Raw genomic sequence first — 26124 nt, forward strand, 5'->3', positions numbered from 1 at the left:
TTGTCTCCCATTATGTATTATTTTAATATTATTAGTGCCTAGTGGATGGAGCACTCAAATTAATCATTTTAAGGCTCATTTCCCATATTACCCCTGAAACTACTAAAATTACCATTCAGCCCTCATCCCCTTTCAACCTGTACCAAAACCATATCAGCTATAACCAATACCTCTAATAAATTAACCAAACTACAACAGCTATAACCAAATCAAGCTTGACAATTGACAAATTAAACACATGAAACTAACTCCCAATTCCGTTTATCATGGTCAGATTCATATCAACAAACTTAATAGGACAAACAAGTAGATTCAAATCACTAAACTCAATCATCAGTTGACCTCAAACTAAATCAAACAACATCATAACAAAGATGAATGATTCAGACTAAATCAAAAACTAAGGACCAACAAATAAACACGCGACATTAAATCACTTGATGAAAAACTAACGAACTTCAAACAAAGATGAACACGAATTATCTCTAATACAAACAAAGACCTGGGTTCGAATTCAAACCAACCCATTGGAACACAAACACAATCATAGAAAGAAGAAAAGGAGCGGAAGATGAATTTGCTGAACGAAAACTAAAAGAAAACAACGGTAACCTACTAGTTTGAAGGTTGTTTTCGTTGCTTTCTCAGTCCGTTCCTCCTTTGTCTTCTGAATGTGGATGTGAGTGTGTGCGACGTTGCTGGGTTTGGCTCGAGGTAAACGATGAGAGCTTGGAGCTGGCCGTGACAGCGGCGGTGGCTGCTGGACGTGGAGGCTGCTGGGGTGTTGAAGAAAACGATGCAGCGGCAGTGAGTTAGGTCGTTCGTGTATGGCTGCGTCGTATGTGTTTGAAGAAGGAGAAAGAGGGCAGCGAGGGAGCTGGAGGTCGACGTGTTGTGGTCGTTCATGGCTGGTGGTTGCTCAGAAGCGATGGGGGCTGGCTGGGGTGTTGAGAAAATGAAGTTACAGGAGGTTCTTGGATGAAGGGGTCATTTTTCCTGCGATCTGTGGTGGTCGTTCGCTGGTTGAAGATGAAGGGAATGGCTGAAGGTCGTTTGGGATGGGGTTCGTCTGGTTGAGGGTGGAGTTGATGGTTGGTGGCTGTGATCTCTGGCGAGTTTTTGGCGGAGACGAGGGGGCAGCGACATGGAGAAGGTGATGGGCAACTGATGGTCTCCTCTGTCGCTGATGTTCAGGCGAGTTTAGATGGCTGTTCTTGTGTCTAGGGTTCCGAACTTGAAGAAGGAGAAGAAGGGGGGGGGTGCTTAGGTTTTTTAGGTTAGGGTTTTTTCAAAAAATGAAAAATGAAAAAATGGAAGAAGGGGGGGTGTTTGTTTGGGGTTATGGGGCGGACCGGGTCGAGTCGACCCGGTGGGGTTTTTTTTTGGGTTGGATAAGGGGTTATTTTGTTTGGGCCTGGTTGATTTAATTTAAAAGGTGGCCCAGTCCGATTTTCTTCTTATTTCTATTGCTTCTTTTTCTTCTTTTATTTTTCATTAAATAAAACTAAAATTCTAAAAATCCTAAATTAGCCTATAAAACTAAATTAATTTATAAGAACGCTAATTAACTCTTAATAACAATTTACACACAATTAAATAGCAATTACGATAAAATCACACAATTTGGACATTAAATGCTAAAGATGCAACGTACATTATTTTTATGATTTTTTGTTCTTGTTAAACCAACCTAATTGCTCCTAATTGTAGAATCAAATCCTAAATGCAAATGCGACATATTTTTGTATTTTTTATTAATTTAACAAATAAACATGCACGGACAAATACAAATAATTATCCAAAAATGCCACGAAAATTCTCAAAATTGCACACAAAGGAAAATTGTTTTATTTTGAATTTTTGGGAGTAATTCTCACATAGGGCAAAAATCACGTGCTCACACCTATAACCACCGAAAAAAGCTCTAAGTCACCGTCCACAGTCCTAACCCGAGTCATAGCTCCATTGTACATATCTTTTATCGCCCTAATATAAGCTACCGACACACCTTTCATCTCCAGGCATCTCCAAAGGACGTCCCTAGGGAATTGTCATATGCCTTCTCTAGGTCAATAAACACCATATGGAAATCCATCTTCCTATTCTTGTACTGTTCCACCACCCTCCTGATAAGGTGGATAGCTTCCGTAGTAGAATGACCCAGTATAAACCCGAAGCGATTTTCTGATATAGACACCGCCCTCCTTACACCACTTTCTCCCAAACTTTCATGGTATGACTTAGTAACTTGATACCCTGTAGTTGTTACAATTCTGAATATCATCTTTGTTCTTGGACAACGGAACCATCGTACTCCACCGTCACTCATCTGGCATCCTCTTCGTCCTGAAAATAATATTAAACAGACTAGTCAGCCACTCCAAGCCTGCACTACCCATATACCTCCAAAATTCTACTGGAATTTCGTCTGGTATGATTGTTTTGCCCCGACACATCATAGCATCGCTCCCACAACCTCCTCAATTGTAACATGCCTACAGTACCTGAATTTTCAGTGACTCTCGGAGTTCCCCAATTCCCCTAGCACGATGTTTTTGTCCCCTCTTCATTCAGAAGTTTATGAAAGTACGACTGCCATCTTTGCTTAATCTGGTCCTCTTCTACCAATACTCGACCTTCCTCGTCTTTGATGCACCTCAATTAATTGATCCAGGTCACGAACCTTCCGCTCCCTCACTTTGGCAAGCCGAAATAACTTCTTGTCCCCACTTTTGCACCCTAGTTCCTCATACAACTGACCGATCGCAGCAGTCTTAGCCTCCGCGACCGCTATTTTTGCCTCCTTCCTAGCTTCCTTATATCTTTCTTTGTTTGCTCTTCTCTGCTAAGGTAAGTCACTTTGTTTGATTCTACTTTACCTTGGACTATGTTATTCCACCATGATTCGCCTCGGTGCCTGCCAGAGTAACCCTTCAGGCCCCTAACACCTCTTTCGCCGCTTCCTTTATACAGTCCGCTGTCATCGTCCATACAATGCTAGTGTCCCCACCACTCTTCCAGGCTCCCATAGCCGTTAGCCGCCCTTCCAACTCCCGTGCATTATCCTTAGTCAAAACTCCCCACTGATCCTAAGTTGATCCTGTACAAACCTCTTCTTCCTCTTTATCAAGATACCGACGTCCATCACCAGGAGCCTATGTTGTATCGCGAGGTTCTCACTCGGAATCAGCTTACAATCCTCTCACATCCCCCTATCACACCTCATGAGGAGGAGATAGAGAATCTGAGTCTTAACCACCATACCCAAGAAAGTAACCAAATGCTCCTCCCTCTTCAGTAAAATAAAGTTCACGATCACCAACTCAAAAGCTCTAGCGAAATCCAACAGTAAAGTACCACCTCCGTTCCTATCCCCAAAGCCGAAGCCACCGTGCACCTCGCCATAGCCACCAGCAGACGACCCTATATGACCATTGGAATATTCTCCTATGAATAACTTCTCAGTAGATGGAATACCCCGCACCACCTCATCCAGCGCATCCCAGAAGCGTCTTTTAACCTCATCGTCCAAACCCACTTGCTGCGCGTAAGCGCTAATGACATTCAAAGAGCTCCCTCCAACTACTAATTTAATCGCTATCAATCTTTCATTCACCCGCCTAACCTCTACCACTGACTCCTTGAGCTCCCTATCCACCAAATACCCACTCCGTTCTTGCCCTTCACGCTTCCGGAGTACCACAATTTATACCCGTCTGCATTCCTAGCTTTCGATCCTACCCACCTAGCTTGAATGTGATCAATAATTAGCTTACCAAAATGAATTTATAAATAAATAATATATACATAAGATCATCACTGTTAGAAGAAACAATAGAGGAAAACATTAATATTGCAGATTTGATAGACCAGTTTATTTTTTTCTTTTGTTATTTCCTATGAGTATTAAACAAAACATTATTGTTTATGCACATTTTTATACTTAACTTCTTTTCCCACTCTTGGGACGAAGCGATGTTGGTTTTATATGCATATGTGATCCCAAGAGTAAGATGATTGTATTGGATACTTGGCGTTCAAATCATATATATGCTTGCAGTTTACTTAGAATCATTTATAAGAAAGTATTAGATTAAATATGATTATCTTACATGATTGTGCCTAATAATATAAAAATTAATTTCATTCATTGTATTCAGAGGCAATCATATGATTTAAATTCTATTGGTTCAATTTTTAAAATTTCTAATTTTAAACTTATTATATTTTTAAAGTTATGAGGCCACTTATACTATTCTTAATTATTACTCCTTTTGAAACGGTTTCATTTTATCTTTGTTTCTTCTTTCGGTGTAGTTAAATTTTTGTAAAGTCTATTTCTATTCTTTATTTCACTCTGTAACTCTATAAAAGCGCATAACAAATAAGATTTTACTAAATTATTATATATACTTTGCCTAGATGACCAAATCATTTGAAGATTAGCAGAATAATCTATTATAATCTATTAGCTAATTAACGTTTTAGCTTTCTTTTCTTTCTTCGCTATTTTTTTTTTTTTAATAATTTTCTCCTCTTTTGGATCCTTTCTTCGGTTGCATATTTCACTTGAAAACTTAGAAGTATTATTTTTTTTCTTTTTCTTTTTGAAGAATTCATTTACAAAATAGTTAATGATTGATCTTGATTAGTGAATAAGCTACCCGATTTAGAAAATGTATTATCCCACTTATTATTTGGTCTATTTTAACCCTTTTTTGTTACTATGCGAGTTTAATAGTAGATAAAGTATTAGGCTACATGATGTGTGATGGATGTTAGATTTTACACATGATTATCGTATTATATTAATACAATTATATAAATTATATAGTTCAGTTCTTTTGTCAAATTTACAGATGAAAGGAGTCATAATGTTGAATCAGACAAAGAGTCCTTGTACGTGCAACATTGATATCATTAAAAAAAATTATGTTAGTAACTACTAAGTATTTCTATCACAAATAACTATATATTTTTTTTGCAGCTTTACACCATGAAATTGATTGTGATATACTAGTCATCCTAAGGAAAATTTATGGTGATCGAATTTCTATATAACTTTTATAAATTACAATTTTCATTTGTCAACAACTGTTTGATATGTATGCAACTATAAAATGAAAAGGCTACAATTTCTTAAAGACAAGACAAAAACTTTTAGACGTGAAGTATCTGCAAGCATACACAACATTGCTCATATTCAAATGTAAATTACGTATTGTCAAATTATAAAAAAACAAAAATTACCAAGTTGAATATTTGGTATGACAATCGTATTTACGTAACTAATATTAGTTGTTTAAATGATATCTACTCCTCTTACATTTAACCACTAATTATGTCGGAGCTTGTGTTTCCTTATCACACACATATTTTTATATTATTTGTATTATTTTAAAATATTTTTACTAATTAGTATGAGATATATGTGCAATACACGTGTAACGACCCGACTGGTTATTTTGCTTTCTAGAACCCTGCTCCCCTAAATAAGACTTTTCGTACTTGCTTTTACTGATTTATGACTTGTGAGGATGGTTGGTTAGGGATTTGGAAGAGTTTGGGTTGAAATGGGAACACTTGATTCCTTAAGGTTGTCTTAAAAGGCCAAGTTTGACTTCGGTCAACATTTTGAGTAAACGACCTCAGAATCAAGATTTGACAATTCCAATAGGTTCGTATGATGATTTTGGACTTGGGCGTATGTTTGGATTGGGTTTTGGAAGACCCGGGGGCATTTTGACGCCTAATAATGAAAGTTGGCAATTTGAGCAAATTCCATAAGTTTGGATTGAAGTTGATTTTTACATTCTAGGCATCCGTTTGGGATTTTGAGCCTGGAAATAGCTCCGTATGATGATTCTGGACTTAGGAGCGCGTCCGAAAGTCGATTCAGAGGTCCATAGGTCGTTTCGGAGTCATTTGGCGAAAAGTTAGAACTTGAAGTTTTTGGAAAGTTTGACCGAGGGTGGACTATTTGGTATCGAGTTCGGATTTCAGTTCCAAAAGTTGTAGTAGGTCCGTAATATCATTTTAGACTTGCACACAAAGTTTAGCGTCATTCCGAGTTGATTTGATAAGAATCGGACGCACGAAAGTGTTTTAGAAGTTCTTAGAGTTCATGAGTAAATTCATGCGTTTTGGCGTCCAATTCGTGGTTTTTGATGTTATTCCGGTGTTCCGATCGCGCGAGCATGTTTGTATGATGTTATTAGACTTGTGTGAGTATTCGGTGTGGAGCCCCGAGGCTCGAGTGAGTTTCGGACGTGTGGGAGGAGTTGAAAGCACACCAGATTTTCTGGTGTTCTTGGCACCAGTTGCAGGTCTCGCAAATGCGAGAGATTGTTTGCAAATGCAAACCACGCATTTGTGATTATGGCTTCGCAATTGCGATGAATCCCGACCCAGGCAGTGTTCACATTTGCGACTCTATGGTCGCATTTGCGATCGCAACAGCTGAAGCCCAGGCTTCACATTTGTTAGGCTTTTGTCGCATTTGCGAACATGGTGTCGCAAATGCGACATCAAAGGGCTGTGTCCATCTCTTTTAATACGGGATTTAGGCCATTATTTCATTTTACTTCATCTTAGGCGATTTTTGGAGCTTTTGGAAGAGAGTTTTCACCTAGCACTTTGAGGTAAGTAATTTCTACATAGCATGAGTTAAATACATAGATTATCGATAGATTAACATGTAAAAATTAGGGAAAATCAAGGGTTTAGGTTAAAACCTAGGGTTTTGATAAAAACAAGATCTAACCACGAAATTTGTTATGGAATAGAGTAAAAATCATATATTCTTGATCCTTAGGTTATGGTAACAATTTTCTTCAAAAATTTCCAGAATCCGGGTATGTGGGCCCTGGAATAAATTTTAGGAACCTTGCATTTAGGGTTGAGAAATCATTTTAATAGTTAGAATATCAACTCTTGAGCTTGTATTGACTAGTTCTTACCCCGTTTGATTAGTTTTGGATCGTTCGGCTCCGAATTGAGGGCTTTGTGCACATTCTTGAATTTGGAAGTAAGCTTTGCACCAAGGTGAGTCTCCTTTCTAACCTCGTAAAAGAGAAATAACCCCTAGATGAATTAAATAAATATATGTGACTATTTGTAGGGGCTACGTACGTATGTGGTGATGAGAGTCCGTGCGTAGCTACTTTTATGCTAATTGTCCGGGTAGTTTAGGACCCGTATCATGCTATACATGCAAATGCTTACGTTTTTGCTTGCTACTGAGATCACTTAGAACATGCTATGAATTTATAAATAAATATAAACGAAGGTACGCACTTACTTGAGAACTGATATGAATTTATTTGATTATAAATGAGCAATGTGTGCTTACTTGATAATAATTGCTATTTGTGGATCGGACCGATCGCCTCGGTAAAAATAGACGCATCTATGGTTCGCTCCATTCGACCCTCTAGCAGTGCACAGTTTAATATTATGTTGGACCGGACCATACGACCTTGGCATAATGTGCGCATGTTATTTATGTGGAATTCATCCATGATTTACTCTATTTAAATGCTTTGAAATGTAAATTATTATATGATATGACTGAAATTGATATTTTGTTTCTCCTTGTTCTGAGACTCTTACAATATCCATGCTATCCATACTTAGTGTAAACCTTAGATATTATTGATATTGACCTTAGTGAGTGTCAAGTCGAACCCTCGTTTCTACTTCTTCGAGGTTAAACTGGATACTTGTTGGGTACATGTTGTTTATGTACTCATACTATGCTTCTGTACTTAACTGTACAGGATTTGAGGTAGGTGCATCTAGTTATCCGTCCGGCACGCGTTCCTGATTCCTGATCGAGATCTTACGGTGATCTGTTCCTTCTGAGCCATTCAGCAGCATACCGAAGTTGTCACGACCCTGGTTCGCCCTCCGTGAACCATCATGACGGTAACTAGTCTCTACGACTAGGTAAGCCTAACAATGCGGAATATAAACAACAATTGCGGAAGAAAAAATTACAAAACCGAAATAACAACTAAAATAGCGTTTAAGATGCAGCCTGACACATAACAGTACAAGAATATCAACCTAATACTTCCTAAAATTCGGAACCCCATGAATCACAAGCTAAGGGATACATAAGAAGCTCTAACTCCAGAAATGTCTAACAATAGGAAAATACAGAAGGCTATACTATTACAGAAAGGGACTCCTCGGTCTGTGGACACAGTAGATATACCTCGAAGTCACTATAGAAGCGCCTCGCCTCAAGGATGATAAGGCTGAGTGGAAGTACCTGGATCTGCACATGAAAAACATGCGCAGAAAGGGCATGAGTACACCACAGCGGTACTCAGTAAGTGCCAAGCCTAACCTCGATCGGGTAGTGATGAGGAAGGTCAGGGCCCTACTGAGGTTAACTAAAATATAAGATTTAACATTATAGAACAAACCAGTATAAATAAGTACAACAATAAAAGCAACACAGGATATAAAGGACAACAACAACTACCATAGGGGCCAAGTAAACACGGAAGGAAATATAGCTCAGTACAAGGATAACAACTGGGGATCTCCCAGGATACCGTCCTGTAGTCCCAAATATAAATATCCAGTGGATCTCCCGGGAGACCTTCTCGTAGTTCAACTTATAATGCGAGGGGATCTCCCGGAATACCGATCCGTAGTCCCAAATATAAATACTCAGTACAGGGGGAATCTACCGGGTGTAGTCCCGTAGTTCCAATGTAAATGTGCAGGGGGATCTCCCGAAATACCATTCTGTAGTCCCAAAGTAAACATGCAGGGGGATCTCCCGGGATACCGTCTCGTAGTCCCAAAGTAAACACACAGCAACAACAAGAAGAGTACACAGTTAAATTCGAGTTTCATACCAAGGTAAAACCGGTATTTCTAACCTAGCATGATGCACGTAATCCAAATAAGGCAGTTTGAGCAAGGAAGGCAATTAAGTCAATTAGACATGCTTTTCTAGGCTAACAACAGGCTTAAATTGCAAGTAGTATAAACAAGAAAAGAAACATAATGGTAATTACTTAATGAAAACCCGGATTTTCAACAACTAGCACAAGTACGCACTCGTTACCTCACGTACAAGGCATCTCAATTATCAATAATACCAAATCCTAAGGAGAAGGTCCCACACACAAGGTTAGGCAAGTCACTTACCTCGAACCAACTCAAAAGTCAATCCGAAACCACGTTCTTGCCACGAGTACTCGACTCTAAATGGCCCAAATCTATTCAATTCAATTGCATAATATAAATAACATTTCAAGTAACTAATTCCACAAAAAATTCTAAGTTAATACGCGAAATTAGGTAAAATAACCAAAATGCCCCTCGGGCTCACGTCTCGGAATCAGGTGAAATTTACATTTTCAGAAACATCGTACTCTCCCGAATCTATACATAATAAGAACACTGAAATCGAAGTTCAATTGGCCCCTCAAATACCCATGTTAAGGTCTCTTAATCTCAAGCCCTAATTACCCATTTTTCCCAAATTTTTCACCACTAATTAGGTCTTTAATCACATATAAACGAGTTATGAAGTCAAAAATGTTAAATCCAAGTGATTCCCCTTTGGTTTCCTCACAAATATCCCTCAAAATCTTCAATCCCGTTCAAAAATGGTGAAAAGATGAAGAAGGGTCACGGATGAGCTATTTAAATACTACCCAGATTTAACCCTACGCGATCGCATAAGACAAATTCCTCAAGCTACGCAATCGCGTCCAGCCCTATGCGATCGCGTAGAGCAAATTCTCGTACCCCACTGCCACACCAAGTCCTTCTACGCGAACGCAAAGGTCCTTATGCAAACGAAATGACTAACACTGCTCACCCTATACGATCGCACGCCTACCTTTGCGATCGCGATTCACAAAAATGCTTGACCTCAACTTACCCTACGTGATCGCGTGTGGACTCACGCGATCGCAATGAACAAATTACTGCTGCTAAAAATACCAGAAAACCAGCAATCTCCCAAAGGCCAAAAGTGCCCGTTTGAGCATCCAAAATACACCCGAGGCACCCGGGACCTCAACCAAACCTACCAACTTATCCCATAACATCTTTCAAACTTGTTCCAACCTTTGGCACACTCAAAGCAACATCAAAACACCAATTTAGCATCAGATTCAAGCCTAAGAACATCAAAAACTCTCAAAATACACTTTTGATCAAAAAGTCTATCAAACCTCGTCCGAATAAACTGAAATTTTGCACACACATCACATTAAACACTACGGAGCTACTCCAACTTTCAGAATTCTATTCCATCCCTCATATTAAAATCTCACTATCGAACCAGAAACATAAAAAATTCAACTTTCGGCATTTCAAGCCTAAATTAGCTACGGACCTCCAAAACACAATCCGAACAGGCTCCTGAACCCGAAATCACCCAACGAAGCTAACAGAACCATAAGAATTCCATTCCGAGGCCGTCTTCACACTGTTCTGACTACGGTCAAATTTTTAAAACTTAAGCTCTCTTTTAGGGACTAAGTGTCCCAAAACTCTCTGAAACTCAAAACCGAACATCCCGACAAATCAAAATAGTAGAAATAAACACGGGGAAAGTAGTAAATAGGGGATCAGGGAATTAATTCTTAAAACGACCGGTTGGGTTGTTATATCCTCCCATACTTAAACATTCGTTCGTCCTCGAACGAGCATAGAAATATACCTGAAGTAGTGAAAGGATGAGGGTAACGACTGCGCATATCCTACTCGATCTCCAGGTCGCCTCCTCGACCGGCTGACCCCGCCACTGAACCTTTACTGATGCAATATTCTTTGACCCCAGCTTTCTAACCTGCCTGTCCAATATTGCCACTGGCTCCTCAACATAAGATAGATCCTTGTCCAACTGGACTGAATTGAAATCCAATACATGCGATGGATCACCGTGATACCTCCGGAGCATCGAAACATAAAATACCTGATGAACTCCTGCCAAGCTGAGAGGTAGGGCAGGCTCATCAGCAACCTTCCCAACACGCTGTAATATCTCAAAAGGACCAATAAACCTCAGACTCAACTTTCCTTTCTTCCCGAATCTCATAACGCCCTTCATAGGCGATACCCGAAGCAGAACCCACTCTCCAACCATATAGGAAACATCACGAACCTTCCGATCTGCGTAACTCTTCTGTATGGACTGGGCTGTACAGAGTCTATCTTGAATTACCTTAATCTTCTCCAAAGCATCCTGAACTAAGTCTGTGCCCAATAATCTAGCCTCACCCGGCTCAAACTAACCCACTGGGGATTTGCATCGCCTACCATATAAAGCATAATACGGTGCCATCTGAATGTTGGACTGATAGTTGTTGTTGTAAGCAAACTCTGCCAGTGGTAGGAACTGATCCCAAGACCCTCCAAACTCAATCACACATGCACGAAGCATATCCTCAAGAATCTGAATAGTGCGCTCGGACTGTCCGTCCGTCTGAGGGTGAAATGTTGTGCTCAACTCTACCCGAATACCCAACTTATGCTGAACGTCCCTCCAGAACCACGATGTGAATCGACTACCCCTATCGGAAATGATGGAATCTGGAATAACATGCAGACGAACAATCTCCTGTATATAAATCTCCGCCAACCACACCAAAAAATAATTAGTACACACAGGAATGAAATGCACGGACTTGGTCAGCCGATCCACAATCACCCAAATGGCATCGAACATCCTCAAAGTTCGTGGGAGCCCAACTACAAAGTCCATGGTGATCCACTCCCACTTCCACTCCGGAATCTCTATCTACTGAAGCAACCCACCGGGTCTCTGGTGCCCATACTTCACCTGTTGACAATTGAGACACTGAGTTACAAACCCAACTATGTCTTTTTTTATCTACTTCCACCAATAGTGCTGTCTCAAATCCTGATACATCTTCGCGGCACCTGGATAAATGGAATACCGTGAACTATGGGCCTCCTATAAAATCAACTCCTGGAGCCCATCAACATTGGGTACACAAATCCGACCCTGCATCCTCAATACCCCATCATCACCAATAGTTACATCTCTGGCATCACCATGCCGAACCTTGTCCTTGAGGACAAGCAAATGAGGATCATCATACTGATGCTCCTTGATACGATCAAATAAGGAAGACCGAGAAACCACGCAAGCTTGAACCCGACTGGGCTCCAAAAGATCCAATCTCACAAACTGGTTGGCTAAGGCTTGAACATCCATCGCCATAGGCCTCTCCGATGCTGGTAAATAAGCCAAACTCCCCAAACTCTCTACCCGACGACTCAAGGCATCAACCACCACATTGGCCTTGCCTGGGAGATACAGAATAGTGATATCATAGTCCTTCAGCAACTCTAACCACCTCATCTGGCGTAAATTTAGATCCTTTTGCTTGAACAGGTGCTGCAAGCTCCGATGATCAGTATAAATCTCACAAGGCACACTGTACAAATAATGACGCCAGATCTTTAAGGCGTTAACAATGGCAACTAACTCAAGGTCATGGACCGGGTAATTATTTTCGTGAACCTTCAACTGTCTGGATGCGTAGGCAATCACCCTACCGTCCTGCATCAATACCGCTCCAAGGACAATCCTCGAAACATCAAAATAGATAGTGTAAGACCCCGAACCTGTAGGCAATATCAAAATTGGGGCTGTAGTCAAACTGTCTTAAGATTTTGAAAGCTCGCCTCACACTCTTCCATCCACTGGAATGGAGTACCCTTATGGGTCAACCTGGTCATAGGGGCTGCAATTTATGAAAAGCCCTCAACAAAACGACGGTAATATCCCGCCAAGCCAAAAAAACTATGAATCTCTATAGCTGAGGACGGTCGGCCAACTCTGCACTACCTATACTTTCTTTGGATCAACCTGAATACCCTTACTCGACATCACGTGGCCTAAAAATGCCATGGAATCCAACCAAAACTCACATTTCGAGAACTTAGCATATAACTTCTTTTCTCTCAAAGTTTGAAGCACTGTCTTCAGGTGTTTCTCATGATCTTCCCGACTTCGGGAATACACTAGAATATCATCAATAAAGACAATGACGAACGAGTCAAGATACGGCTGGGACACACTGTTTATTAAATGCATGAAGGCTGCTGGGGCATTGGTAAGCCCAAATGACATAATAAGGAACTCGTAATGACCATATCGAGTCCTGAAAGCAGTCTTCGCGATATCTGGCTCCCGAATCTTCAACTGATGGTAACCTGAGCGCAAGTCAATCTTAGAAAACACTCGTGGGCCCTGAAGCTAGTCAAATAGATTATCAATACGGGGCAAAGGATAACAGTTCTTCACTACAACTTTTTTTAACTGGCAATAATCAATACACATACGCATAGAACCATCCCTTTTCTTCACAAACAAGACAGGAACACCCCAAGGTGATACACAGGGCCGAATAAAGCCCTTATCAAGCAATTCCTATAACTGATCCTTCAACTCAGGAGGAGCTATACGATACAGAGGAATAGAAATGGGCTGAGTGCCCGACAACAGATCAATGCCAAAATCAATATCTCTATCTGGCGGCATGCCCGGAAGATCAGCTGGAAATAAATCAGGAAAATCCCATACTACTGGGACTGAATCAACTGAAGGGGTATCAATACTGACATCTCTCACATAAGCTAGATACGTATCACACCCCTTCTCAACCATATGTTGAGCCATAAGGAAAGAAATAACTCTACTAGGAGTGTGATCTAAAGTACCTCTCCACTTAACACGCGGTACACCTGGCATAGCCAACGTCACGGTTTTGGCGTGACAATCAAGAATAGCATAATGGGGAGAAAACCAGTCCATGCCCAAGAAAATATCAAAATCTACCGTGCTGAGCAATAATAAATCAGCTCTGGTCTCAAAACCACTAAGAGCAACCAAACACGACCGATAAATGTGGTCCACAATGAGAGAATCTCCCACAGGAGTAGAAACATAAATAGGGGAACTCAAAGAATCCCGAGGTACACCCAAATACGGAACAAAATAAGAAGACACATAAGAGTAAGTGGAGCCTGGATCGAATAGAACTGATGCATCTCTGTGACAAACCAGTATAATACATGTGATAACAGAATCGGAGGCAACAACCTTGGTACAGGTAGGAAGGGCATAGTATCTGGCCTGGCGTCCCTCTCTAGGGCGACCTCTACCTCCCCGGCCTCCACCTCTAGCTGGCTGAGCAGGTGGGGTAGCAACTAGAGCTGTAACCATAGCTTGAGAACTCTACGGGTCACGCTGTGACTGAGAAGTCTGTGGAGGTGAACCCCTCCTAAGTCTGGGGCAATCCCTCACCATATGACGTGTATCACCACACTCAAAACAAGCTCTAGGAGGACGTAGCAGCTATGACTGGCTCGGGCCAAGTCTGCTGGACTGACTACTGAAAGCACCTCGCGCAGGAGGCGCACTAGATACTGGAGGTGCATAATAAGGCTCCTAGGGCCAAGGAGGAGCTGGAATACCACTGGCTGCTGGAAAAGCTGAATGAATGAGGCGACTCATATAACCCCTACCATGATGACCTGCTGTTGGGACACGATCACTAGAATAATGGACCGACTCTCGAGACCTCTTGGCCTCCATCTCCTCTCTCTCCCTAGCATGCATACCCTCAATCCTCCTAGCAATGCTTACCACCTGCTGATAAGAAATATCCATCTCCAACTCACGAGCCATGCTAGACCTGATGCTAGAAATAAGCCCCTCAATAAACCGGTGAACCCTCTCACGAACAGTAGAAACCAAGGCTGGCGCATGTCTAGCCAGGTTAGTGTAACGAACAACATACTCTGATATTGTCATAGCACCCTAGTACAAATGGTCAAACTCTGTGCGCCATGCGTCTCTGAGGCTTTGAGAAACAAACTCTCTTAGGAACATATCTGAAAACCGAGTCCAAGTCAGTGAAACAGCCTCATCCGGACTGTCTAACGCATAGATGCGCCACCACTCATAGGCGACTCCTCGAAGTTGGAAGGCAGTAAAAGAAACCCTACTCGATCCTGATATACCCATAGTGCGGAGGATACAGTGACACTCCTCCAGAAATCCCAGGGCATCATTTGATGCTAACCCACTGAATACCGGAGGATCATACTTCTTGAACCTCTCAAGTCTCCGCTGCTCATCCTCTGAAGCCGCTGCCCTGTCCTCAGGCTGACCTGGAACTACGGCCTGTACAGGAATTATCTTTGGGACCTGATCAACATGCACTCGCTGCTCAGGAGTGCGGGCGGCGGGAGTTTGTGCTCCTCCCCCGGCCTGGGATGTGGCTGCAGTAAGGGGAAGCAACCCTGCCTGAGCCAAATTGGTGTACATGCTCATGAACAACACAAAAGTCTCCTGAAGAGCTGAAGTAGTAGTAGCAGTAAGTGTATCAGGTGCCTGGACTCCGGTGGAACTGCTGGTGGTACCTCGGTGGAAGCTCGTGCGGGTGCTCTGGCTGCACCACGTGCACGTCCTCTACCTCTACCCTGGCACTAGCCTCTGACGGCTGCATTAGGGGGAGCGGGTGCTTGATCACTTCGGGTAGCACGTGTCCTCACCATCTGTAAGAGAATAAAAGACAGAAGTTTAGAATTGTGATATCAAAATCTCGCACGACAAGGAAATCAAATGAAGTGGAATTTTTCATAACAGTTACATAGCCTCTCGTAGATAAGTACATACGTCTCCGTACCGATCAGCGAGACTCTAATTAATCGGCTTGTGATTCATGCCTCCTATGAACCCATTGCTCTGATACGAAGTTGTCACGACCCCAGTTCTCCCTCCGTGAACCATCATGACGGTACCTAGTCTCTACGATTAGGTAAGCCTAACAATGCGAAATATAAACAACAATTGCAGAAGAAAATAATATAAAACCGAAATAACAACTGAAATAACATTTAATATGCCGCCTGACATATAACAGTACAAGAATCTCAACCTAATACTTCCCAAAATCCGGAACCCCATGAATCACAAGCTAAGGGATACATAAGAAGCTCTAACTCCAGAAATGTCTAACAATAGGAAAATACAGAAGGCTATACTATTATAGAAAGATAGAAATGGACTCCTCAGTCTGCGGACGCGGCAGATATACCTCGAAGTCTTTACAGAAGCGTCTCGCCTCAAGGATGATAAGATTGAGTGGAAGTACCTGGATCTGCATATGAAAAACATGCGCAGAAAGGGCATGAGTACACCACAGCGGTACTCAGTAAGTGCCAAGCCTAACCTCGGTCGGGTAGTGACGAGAAAGGTCAGGGCCCTACTGAGGTTAAATAAAATATAAGGTTTAATAGTATAGAACAAAACAGTATAAATAAGTACAACAGTAAAAGCAACACAGGATATAAAGGACAACAACAACTACCACAAGCAAAGTAAACATGGAGGGAAAATATGGCTAAGCACAAAGAAAGCAACCGGGGATCTCCCAGGATACCGTCCTGTAGTCCCAAATATAAATATCCAGTGGATCTCCTGGGATACCGTCCCGTAGTCCAACTCATAATACGAAGGGATCTCCCGGAATACCGATCCGTAGTCCCATATATAAATACTCAGTACAGGGGAATCTACCGGGTGCAGTCCCGTAGTTCCAATGTTAATGTGCAGGGGGATCTCCCGGAATATCGTTCTGTAGTGCCAAAGTAAACATACAGGGGGATCTCAACAGGTATTTCTAACCTAGCATGATGCACGTAATCCAAATAAGGCAGTTTGAGCAAGTAAGACAATTAAGTCAATTAGACATGCTTTTCTAGGCTAACTACATGCTTAAATTGCAAGTAGTATAAACAGGAAAAGAAACATAATGGTAATTACTTAATGAAAAACCAGATTTCAACAACTAACACAAGTACACACTCATCACCTCACGTATAAGGCATCTCAATTATCAATAATACCAAATCCTAAGGGGAAGGTCCCCCACACAAGGTTAGGCAAACCACTTACCTTGAACCGGCTCAAAAGTCAACCCGAGACCACGTTCTTGCCACGAGTACTCGACTCCAAATATCCCAAATCTATTTAATTCAATTGGATAATATAAATAACATTTCATGTAACTGACTCCACAAAGAAATTCTAAGCTAATACGCTAAATTAGGTAAAATGACCAAAATGACCCTCGAGCCCACATCTTGGAATCGGGTGAAATTTACATTTTCAGAAATCCCGTACTCTCACGAGTCTATACATAACAAGAACACTGAAATTGGAATTCAATTGGCCCCTCAAATACCCATGTTAAGGTCTCTTAATCTCAAGCCCTAATTACTCATTTTACCCAAATTTTTCACTACTAATTAGGTCTTTAATCACATATAAACGAGTTATGAAGTCAAAAATGTTACCTACAAGTGATTCCCCTTAGGTTTCCTCAAAAATCACCCTCAAAAGCTTCAATCCTGTTCAAAATTTATGGAAAAATGAAGAAGGGTCGCAAATGGACTATTTAAATACTGCCTAGATTTAACCCTATGCGGTCGCAGAAACACCTATGCGATCGCATAAGACAACTTCCTCAAAGCGACGTGATCGTGACCAGCTCTATGCGATCGCATAGAGCAATTCTATCACCCCACTGCCACACTAATCCTTCTACGCGAACGCAAAGGTCCTTATGCGAACGCAATGACTAACACTGCTCACCCTATGCGATCACACGCCTACCTTTGCGATCACGATTCACAAAACTGCTTGACCTCAACTTACCCTATGTGATCGTGGATGGACTAATGCATTCACAATGAACAAATCACTGCTGCTAAAAATACCAGAAAACCAGCAATCTCCCAAAGGCCAAAAGTGTCCGTTTGAGCATCTGAAATACACTCGAGGCCCTCGGGACCTCAACCAAACCTACCAACATATCCCATAACATCATTCATACTTTTTCCAACCTCCAGCACGCTCAAAACAACATCAAAACACCAATTTAGCATCGGATTCAAGCCTAAGAACTTCAAAAACTCTCAAAATACGCTTTCGATCAAAAAGTCTATCAAACCTCGTCCGAATGACCTGAAATTTTGCACACACGTCACATTCAACACTACAGAGCTACTCCAACTTTCAGAATTCCATTCCAACCCTCAGATCAAAATCTCACTATCGAACCGGAAACTTCAAAAATTCAACTTTCGACATTTCAAGCCTAAATTAGCTACGGACCTCCAAATCACAATCCGAACACGCTCCTACACCCGAAATCACCCAACGGAGCTAACAAAACCATCGGAATTCTATTCTGAGGCCATCTTCACACTGTTTTGACTACGGTCAAATTTCCAAAACTTAAGCTCTCTTTTAGGGACTAAGTGTCCCAAAACTCTCCGAAACTCAAAACCGAACATCCCGGCAAATTAAAATAGCAGAAATTAACACGAGAAAAGCAGTAAATAGGGGATAGGGGCATTTATTCTTAAAACAACCGGCCGGGTCATTACAGAAGTTCTCTTCATTTATGGTTGTTATGTACTGTCTATTCTATTTCAGGCAGTAGGGTAGTGGTATTTTTGTACATTCTACTACTTGCCCTAGTGCTTGTGACGCTATTTCCTGGCACACATATTGTAAACTATTATTTTGGGGATATACTTCTATTATTATAAACTTGTCAACTATCTACTATTAAAAGGTTTAAGATTTAAAAATGTTGGGATTGTTTTGGTAAAATAAATTAGAACTCTCTAGTTGATTAGGGTTGCCTTGCCTAACGACGGTGTTGGGCGCCATCACGACCTATAATGGAATTTGGGTCGTGACAACACGTGTCCTAAAACTAGTTAACTAACAAATATTAAAGTAGTAAAATTATCACTAAGATGCTAAGGGTTGGAAACAAGATTAAGGAGGCCTAGAGGTTATGATTTTCCTAATTTTCGGAATTCTTCTCGCTACGACTCATAATTTTGTCTAAGTATTTTCTACTGACCGTGAGCATTTCAGGTGTGTAATTCTCTTCCGAGCAACTATTATCATTTACTAGACATATTCTCCCGAACTACGCTAGCTGACACTATCTTACCGCGCACTATGACTACGTCAATGCTTTGTTATTCCTAAACCCACTTTAAACCCATCGTATTGATTCCTCACATACGTTAGAAGTGATGTTTGTCAACAACCACCTAAATGTGTATTATTTTTTCAAGTAATACATAATAAATATGCAATTTAATTGTTGGCCATTCAATCTATTAAAATAGGCATATAGTTAAACAAAGAGAGAAATTCAAAGATTAAATTATTAAAGTTAAAGAAAGTCATCCTCCAAGAGGTTCTATCAAATGCTAGATAAAAGAGTTTAACTACTCATAATCATGCTAACAATCATGATACTATTCGAAAGCATTAATCTAAAACTAAGGAAGGACGGAAGAAGACTTTTCAATAATAATAAATAGGTTTAAAACCCATTTTATACATGTTGGGAGCGTGTACGGTCTAAACTACCAAGTCCTAGCATAAATAGAAAAACGTTCTCGCTTGGGCATCATGCTTGGCGCAAAGCTAGGCGCCAAACTCTGTGTAGTACGGTTTTTTTCCTGCTCGGCGCCCAACTCTGTCGCAAAGCTGGGCATCCCTTTTTCATGCTTTTTCTTGTCATTTGTACACCACAAGGTATTGGTCAGAATGATAATGGCTGGAGCTGTATACAGGGACGGATCCAGTGTTATGGATACGGGTTCAATTGAACCCATAACTTTCGACAGAACCCGGGAATATACTGGGCAAAATTACTGAAATATGGTCATATATTATTGTTTGAACCGATAGACTAAATTAGGCTATGGGTTCAGTGGTAAAAGTGCTGGCAGAGTGCTGCTTATTCCAGCGAGAACTGGAGTTCGAATCTCTATATCTACAATTTTTATTGAATTTTTATTTAAGTTACTGTTTGACTTCTTTGTTACTTTTGGACTTCTTTTGCCCCTTTCCATTTAAAGAGGCCCGTTTCTTATCCTTAAAAGATGAGGACCCATCTAATTAATACTCCATTATTCTTTATTGTATACTTCTTGTGGGTCTTTTTAATAATTATAAAAAATTGAGGCTTCTTTCTTATTTTCTTGGTCTTCACAAAGCTTTAAGAGATCAAAAAGTTTCACTTTTCAGAAGGTTCTTCTTTCCCAAATTTTTAAAGTTAGGGTTTCAAAAGAATCAAAGCAAAGACTCTTCTTCAGTTCTTCTTGGACATAAACTGCAATCAATTCTCTTTATTTTGCTGGTATACTCTATGGCTCTTTCTCAATAATAATGCAATATTTATTAATTATAAGTTAAAGGATCTGCCTCTGTTCTTGGTTCTTGAACACCCATTCTTGATTCTTGAATATTTAAAAAGTAACCCTTTTGAGTTTTGTCATTAAGTTCCATGTCTAGCAATTATTTATGTTTGTTTGGATAACTAGTTAGCTCCTTCCATTCAATCTAACAAGATTAAAGTACCTCTGCTGGAGTGTAATTTGTTTTTTGTATTTTTGTAGTTGTAGGATCTTTTTAGTGAGGGTGGATATGATTACGAAATTTTTCAACTCCTCAAACTTCTGGTTCTGGTTCTAGTCCTCCTACGCCGAGTTCTTCTCCAAGTCCAACTATTCATGACAATATCAATCCTTCAGCAAGATTAAACAAAGAGAAAATGTTGAATTTGAATCTTGAACCCGATCCTGCAGAAAGAAAGCAAATTTCAGAGTATCCTCCGAATTTACGTGATCAAGTGAGGAGACATTATATTCAACAAGGGCCTTGTCAACCTTGTAATTATAGATTTCCAAAAAGAGATTTTGGTGGATTTATGCGTCAATTTAATCTTGAATGGTTTAACACTTCATACTCTGGATGGTTAGAATATAGTGTTAAAGTTGATGCAGCATTTTGCTTATGTTGTTACTTGTTTAAAAATGAGCATGGAGGACATGGAAAAGTTGGGGATTCTTTCACAAAGAGTGATTTTAGAGCTTGGAATAAAGCTATAGAAAGATTTAACGCACATATTGGAGAGGTAAATAGTCTTCACAATCGGTGTTTTAAGATGGTGATAGACTTAATTAATCAAGAACAATCAATTTTAACCTCTTTTGACAAGCAGTCTGAAAAAATTAAAAGTGATTATCGAGTTCGGTTGAATGCTTCGATTGATGTGGCAAGATTTCTTTTAAAACAAGGAATGTCTTTCCGGGGCCACGATGAAGGTGAAACTTCTACTAAAAGAGGAAACTTTGTAGAACTCTTACAATGGTATGCAGATAGGGATGATGAAGTGAAAAAAGTTGTGCTACAAAGTGCTCCACAAAATAACATGATGATTGCTCCAAATATCCAAAAAGAGATCGTGAATGCTTGTGCGAAAGAAATAATGAAAGCAATAATTGAAGATTTGAATGGAGATTATTTTGGAATTTTGGTTGATGAATCTAAGGACGTCTCTCATAAGGAACAAATGGCTCTTGTTCTCCGGTATGTCAACAAAGAGGGCAAACTTATTGAGCGATTCCTTAGTATTGTTCATGTTAAAAAAACAACTGCATCGTCATTACAAAAAGCAATCTATGATTTTCTTTTAGAGCACCCATTGAGTCCATCTCAAATATGGGGACAAGGTTATGATGGAGCTAGTAACATGCAAGGAGAAATCAATGGTCTTAAAACTTTAATTCTGAAAGATAATCCTTCAGCATATTGTATACATTGCTTTGCCCATCAGTTGCAATTGACTCTTGTAGCCGTTGCAAAACAATATTGTGATGTAGATCAATTTTTTGATATTGTTGCTAATGTCTTGAATATTGTTGGAAGTTCTTTTAAGCGTAGGGATATGCTTCGAGAGGATCAAGCAAAAAAATTAGAGGAGCTACAAGTGCTTGGTGAAGTTCATACAGGAAGTGGACTAAATCAAGAACTTGGACTCCAAAGGTCAGGTGATACTCGATGGGGTTCTCATTTTAAGACAGTGCGTAACTTTATTACATTATTCTCGTCTATCATTAATGTACTTGAGTTTCTTGCAAGTGAGGGTGCAAATTATCTAGAGAGATCAGTGGCAAAAAGTTTAGTGAATGACATAAGATCTTTTGAGTTTGTGCATATGATGCACTTGATGTTAAAATTATTGGCAATTACAAATGATTTGAATATGGCTTTGCAAAGAAAAGACCAGGATATTGTAAATGCTACGAAGCTTGTTGGTTTCGCCAAGAGGCAATTGCAAGGGATGAGAGAATCTAAATGGAAATCTTTGATAAATGATGCCTCTTCATTTTGTGCCAAGCATGATATTGTGATCCCTGAAATGGATAAGAACTATCATCTTGGAAAGTCAAAGCGTAGGAGTTCAAGTGTTACATATTCTCATCATTTGTGTGTCGAAGTTTTTAATACTGTTATTGATTTGCAACTTTCAGAGCTTAACAGTCGTTTTGATGCGGTGAATAGTAATCTACTTCTTGGTATGGCTAGTTTGAGTCCGGATAATTTTTTTGCAAATTATGATAAAGAAAGAATTATGAAACTTGCTACACTTTGTCCTCACGAGTTTAGTGGTTCAAAGCTTGAAGATCTCAGTTACGAGCTTGACAACTATATTCTCTTTGTGAAAGAAGACAACGATTTTTCTAACTTGAAAGGACTTGGAGATCTTTCAGAAACACTAGTTGAAGCAGATTTGTACAAGACTTGGAGACTTATTTTTTTGCTTGTGAAGTTAAGTCTGATATTGTATGTCGCTACTGCAACGGTAGAAAGAGCTTTTTCTTCAATGAAGTACATCAAAAATGACTTGCGTAGCAGAATTGGTGATGAATTTTTGAATGACTGTTTAGTTTGTTATATAGAAGATGAAGTATTAGAAACTATACCAAATGATGCGATTATTGATCGTTTTCAAAGCATGACAACCCGTAGGGTACAATTGTAATGGTGATATTTATTGAATATATAATATGTTAGATGGTTCGATACTTGCTATATATATATATATATATATATATATATATATATATATATATATATATATATATATATATATATATTGTTCGTATTTCGTTCGGTTATTATTGTATAGTAACTTGAGGTATGTGCTAGAGTTCTAAATCTTGAACCCATAAAGTTAAATTCCTGGATCCGCCTCTGGCAAAAGATTATATTTAGCAAAAAAAGAACTTTAGATTGTTCATGGGCAAGCAGAGGAATATGGTAGAAATAATTAAGAGTTTGGTGCAAGATCTTTTTGTTAGAGGAAGCAGACAGTTCAAGTTACATAAAAAATTAAAATATTTCGAATTCATGTCTTTAGTTAGCAGTAGCGCTAGCAAAAAGAGCCCAAGCCCGTTTGACTCGCCCAACCGGCCCAAGTTTTAATGTGATGGGCATGACCTACATTAGTAATGGGCTAAGTTTGGGCACGAGGGCTTGTGAATAATGAATGGCTAAAACAGGATGGTGAGGGGTCTGGAGCAGTCTCAATTGTGCCTAAACGTAGCTTCACTAGTTGGCTTGCCATGCATAAGAAGCTACTTACGAAGGAAAGATTTGCTAAAGATGAAGATAAGTCAAGATAACTGGTGTCTGATATGTGGAAACCAGCCGGAGACAGTGAAACACATATTGTTTGAATGCAAACTATTTGAGATATGCCTACAGATGATGCTACAGTGGGTACACAGAGGCACAACAAAAACTGATCTAAAGGGGATTTGGCACTGAGTAGTAAAAGGGGTCAAAGGAAAAATATGCAGGGATCAATGGTGGCTGCGCTACCATATAGAATATGGAGGGCAAGGAATGAGGCTCTATGGAACCATAAAGTCCCAACCCCGCGAGTGATATATGAAAGAGTTGACAGAAGTAGAGTAGGAAAACAAGGAAGGAAATAGGAGATTTATATCTGGCTGAAAAAGTATATAATATTTGTATACAACATACCGAATTAGATTTTTATTTTTTTTGGTCGATATTCTCCCCCAAAAATCCTCAGAACTTGAGCCTCCAAAATTCTTTTTCCTTTTTCTGTCGTAACTATAATTAATGAATTACCTTTTCTTTTGACAAAATAATATCCAAACTTAAACCTTAATTTTATGAATGGAGAATTTAGAGCAGCCATAAATTGATAGAAATAACATTTCAGTTGGAACAGAATAAGATGGATTTGAAAAGTAATTAGTACTAATTTATTCCTCGAATCCAGTCCAAGTTTCAATGCCAGCATATTAGAAACTTCCATCTAGTAGAAAAATTAGTAATTGACATTTATCCCATCTTCATTGACTTAATACCTCGGTTCGTAGTTATTTGTTCTATTTTTTGACTGAAACTTTTTTTCTTTCTATATAAGAAACTAGTAAAAGTTATGCTCGTGCTGTGCACGGGTCTAACATAACAGAGGACTTTGAGATGGTAACCCAATTATTTTTCCTTCTCGGCAAACAGTGGAGTAGAAATCAATCACTACAAAAGGCTTAGAATACACTTAAGGTAAAGTTTAAAATTATAAAGCCGTAGTTATAATAATTTGCCTATGTAGGTCAAATCCCCTAGAGTTGGCAGGACTATTCTACCCATCGTATTGCACAGAACATCTCCCTGTATAAAGAAAACAAAAGCTATATAACTCTTGTAATATACTTCGGTATTGGTCTAAATTTGGCGATTTGGTAATAGTAGATAAACGGGATCAAGGACGGGGTCGACCACGGTGTAATAATGGGAAGCCGTCCTCGAGAGGGCTATTGTCAAGGACGAACAATTTGAAGTGAAGAAATAACGGCAGGATAGGTTCAGATATGAATACAAGGAATATTCCTTTGATATTCCTTATGTTGTATACTTTTTATGGTTTCTTGGAGATATCCCTTATAAATAGAAAAAGATAAAGAATAAGAGGGGGATCTTCACTTTCTGACAAAAATACATTGTAAAAGGTTGGCTCAAGAGAATATACGGAAAGTTGTCTTGTTCATTGATTATATTATTCAAGTGCATGTTACTCGATCTTGATCCACAAGATCCAAAGATTCTATAACCCCCTTCATTTCTCTTCTTTCCACGTTGCTGTCAGGGGAAGGAATCATCCAAATCATAGTAATAATTGGGTGGCAGATTTCTTCTTATTGCATTTAATTCCATCCTCTGTATTTTTTACATATTTATGTTACCACATTTACTAACATTCATCGAATATAAACGTGTTATTTAACACTATCAAACGTCGTTCATCACCTCGATTCCTTAACACATTTGATCTTCAATTTTATTATCCTTAACTAAGATTCATCTTATATCTCATCATTAATTAGTTTAACTAAAAGAAACACTTTTTAGTCAAACAACTTCCAGAAACATTCAGCATAAATATTCTTCTAGCACCATTGCTTTTAAACCAATCACGATGATTAACTGTGAAGTGGGAACATCAATCAAGAACAGGAGTTAGAGGCTCAAGATGATCAAATACCTCCTAAAATAAATTGGATGAGGAACCCATGCAAAAGAGTAAATATGCTTTCCTGGATAAACTGACCTAATAGAAATATCAAAATGCCAAAATAATAGCTATTCTTTTTCTGTCATTAATTGATTAACGATCAACCAGTTAAATAAATATGATTCTTTTTTTAGAATTGACACTTTAAATTAGATTACTTTTTACTTTTATATTTCTCTTTCTACTTTTATGATATCTAACTACCAATCATCTCTATGTGCTCTTTAATTTATTTTATTTTTCACATTGTAGTTCTATTTTCTAATTTTCAATCATGAATTCACAATATTTATAGGAATTTAACTATGTCTATAAAAAAATTATATTATCAATACGACTTAACATGCGAATTCTATTAACTAAGTAATTACTTATATTAATTTACTTTTAAGAGATCTAATACTGTAAAATATTTTATACTATTAATGAATAAAAGTTAAATTTTATTTATAGTACTAATTATAATCTTTGACATGTAATCCTTGAAATTTTATACACTGTTTTTTTAAGAAGCCGAATAACTTTTCGAAATAGTCAAAAATCAAATAATCAGAAGCAGCCATAAATTTAAAAAATTCAACAAGTGTTGGTAAAAGACATGAAACTTATTATTTTC

At 39.2% G+C, this 26124-nt stretch overlaps 2 protein-coding genes across 2 annotated transcripts; one reads left to right on the top strand and one right to left on the bottom strand.

The window, feature by feature from the left end:
- Nucleotides 1–3202: 3202 nt before the first annotated feature.
- LOC107803938 (uncharacterized) lies at nt 3203–11580 on the bottom strand. The gene is made up of 3 exons (XM_016627731.2): nt 11500–11580; nt 10952–11011; nt 3203–3688 (listed from the first exon to the last, which is right to left on the bottom strand). Exons 1-3 carry the CDS (start codon nt 11578–11580, stop codon nt 3203–3205), a joined length of 627 nt encoding a protein of 208 aa, XP_016483217.2.
- Nucleotides 11581–20666: 9086 nt separating this feature from the next.
- Nucleotides 20667–22940, top strand: LOC142176088 (uncharacterized). The gene has a single exon (XM_075243156.1). It carries the CDS (start codon nt 20667–20669, stop codon nt 22938–22940), a length of 2274 nt encoding a protein of 757 aa, XP_075099257.1.
- The last annotated feature ends 3184 nt before the right edge of the window (nt 22941–26124 follow it).

This window comes from Nicotiana tabacum, chromosome 22, assembly GCF_000715075.1.
Source record: "Nicotiana tabacum cultivar K326 chromosome 22, ASM71507v2, whole genome shotgun sequence".
Classification (NCBI taxonomy): Eukaryota; Viridiplantae; Streptophyta; class Magnoliopsida; order Solanales; family Solanaceae; genus Nicotiana; species Nicotiana tabacum.

What these genes read in the sequence shown, in the direction of transcription:
- LOC107803938 (XM_016627731.2), bottom strand. Translation starts at nt 11,580, where the DNA reads ATGTTATTCCAGATTCCATCATTTCCGATAGGGGTAGTCGATTCACAT. An exon ending in GGACGTTCAGCATAAGTTGG is followed by an intron (nt 11,012 to 11,499) that starts GTATTCGGGTAG and finishes GAGATATTACAG; the next exon opens with CGTGTTGGGAAGGTTGCTGA. An exon ending in GCTTGGCAGGAGTTCATCAG is followed by an intron (nt 3,689 to 10,951) that starts GTATTTTATGTT and finishes GTACTCCGGAAG; the next exon opens with CGTGAAGGGCAAGAACGGAG.
- LOC142176088 (XM_075243156.1), top strand. Translation starts at nt 20,667, where the DNA reads ATGTTGAATTTGAATCTTGAACCCGATCCTGCAGAAAGAAAGCAAATT.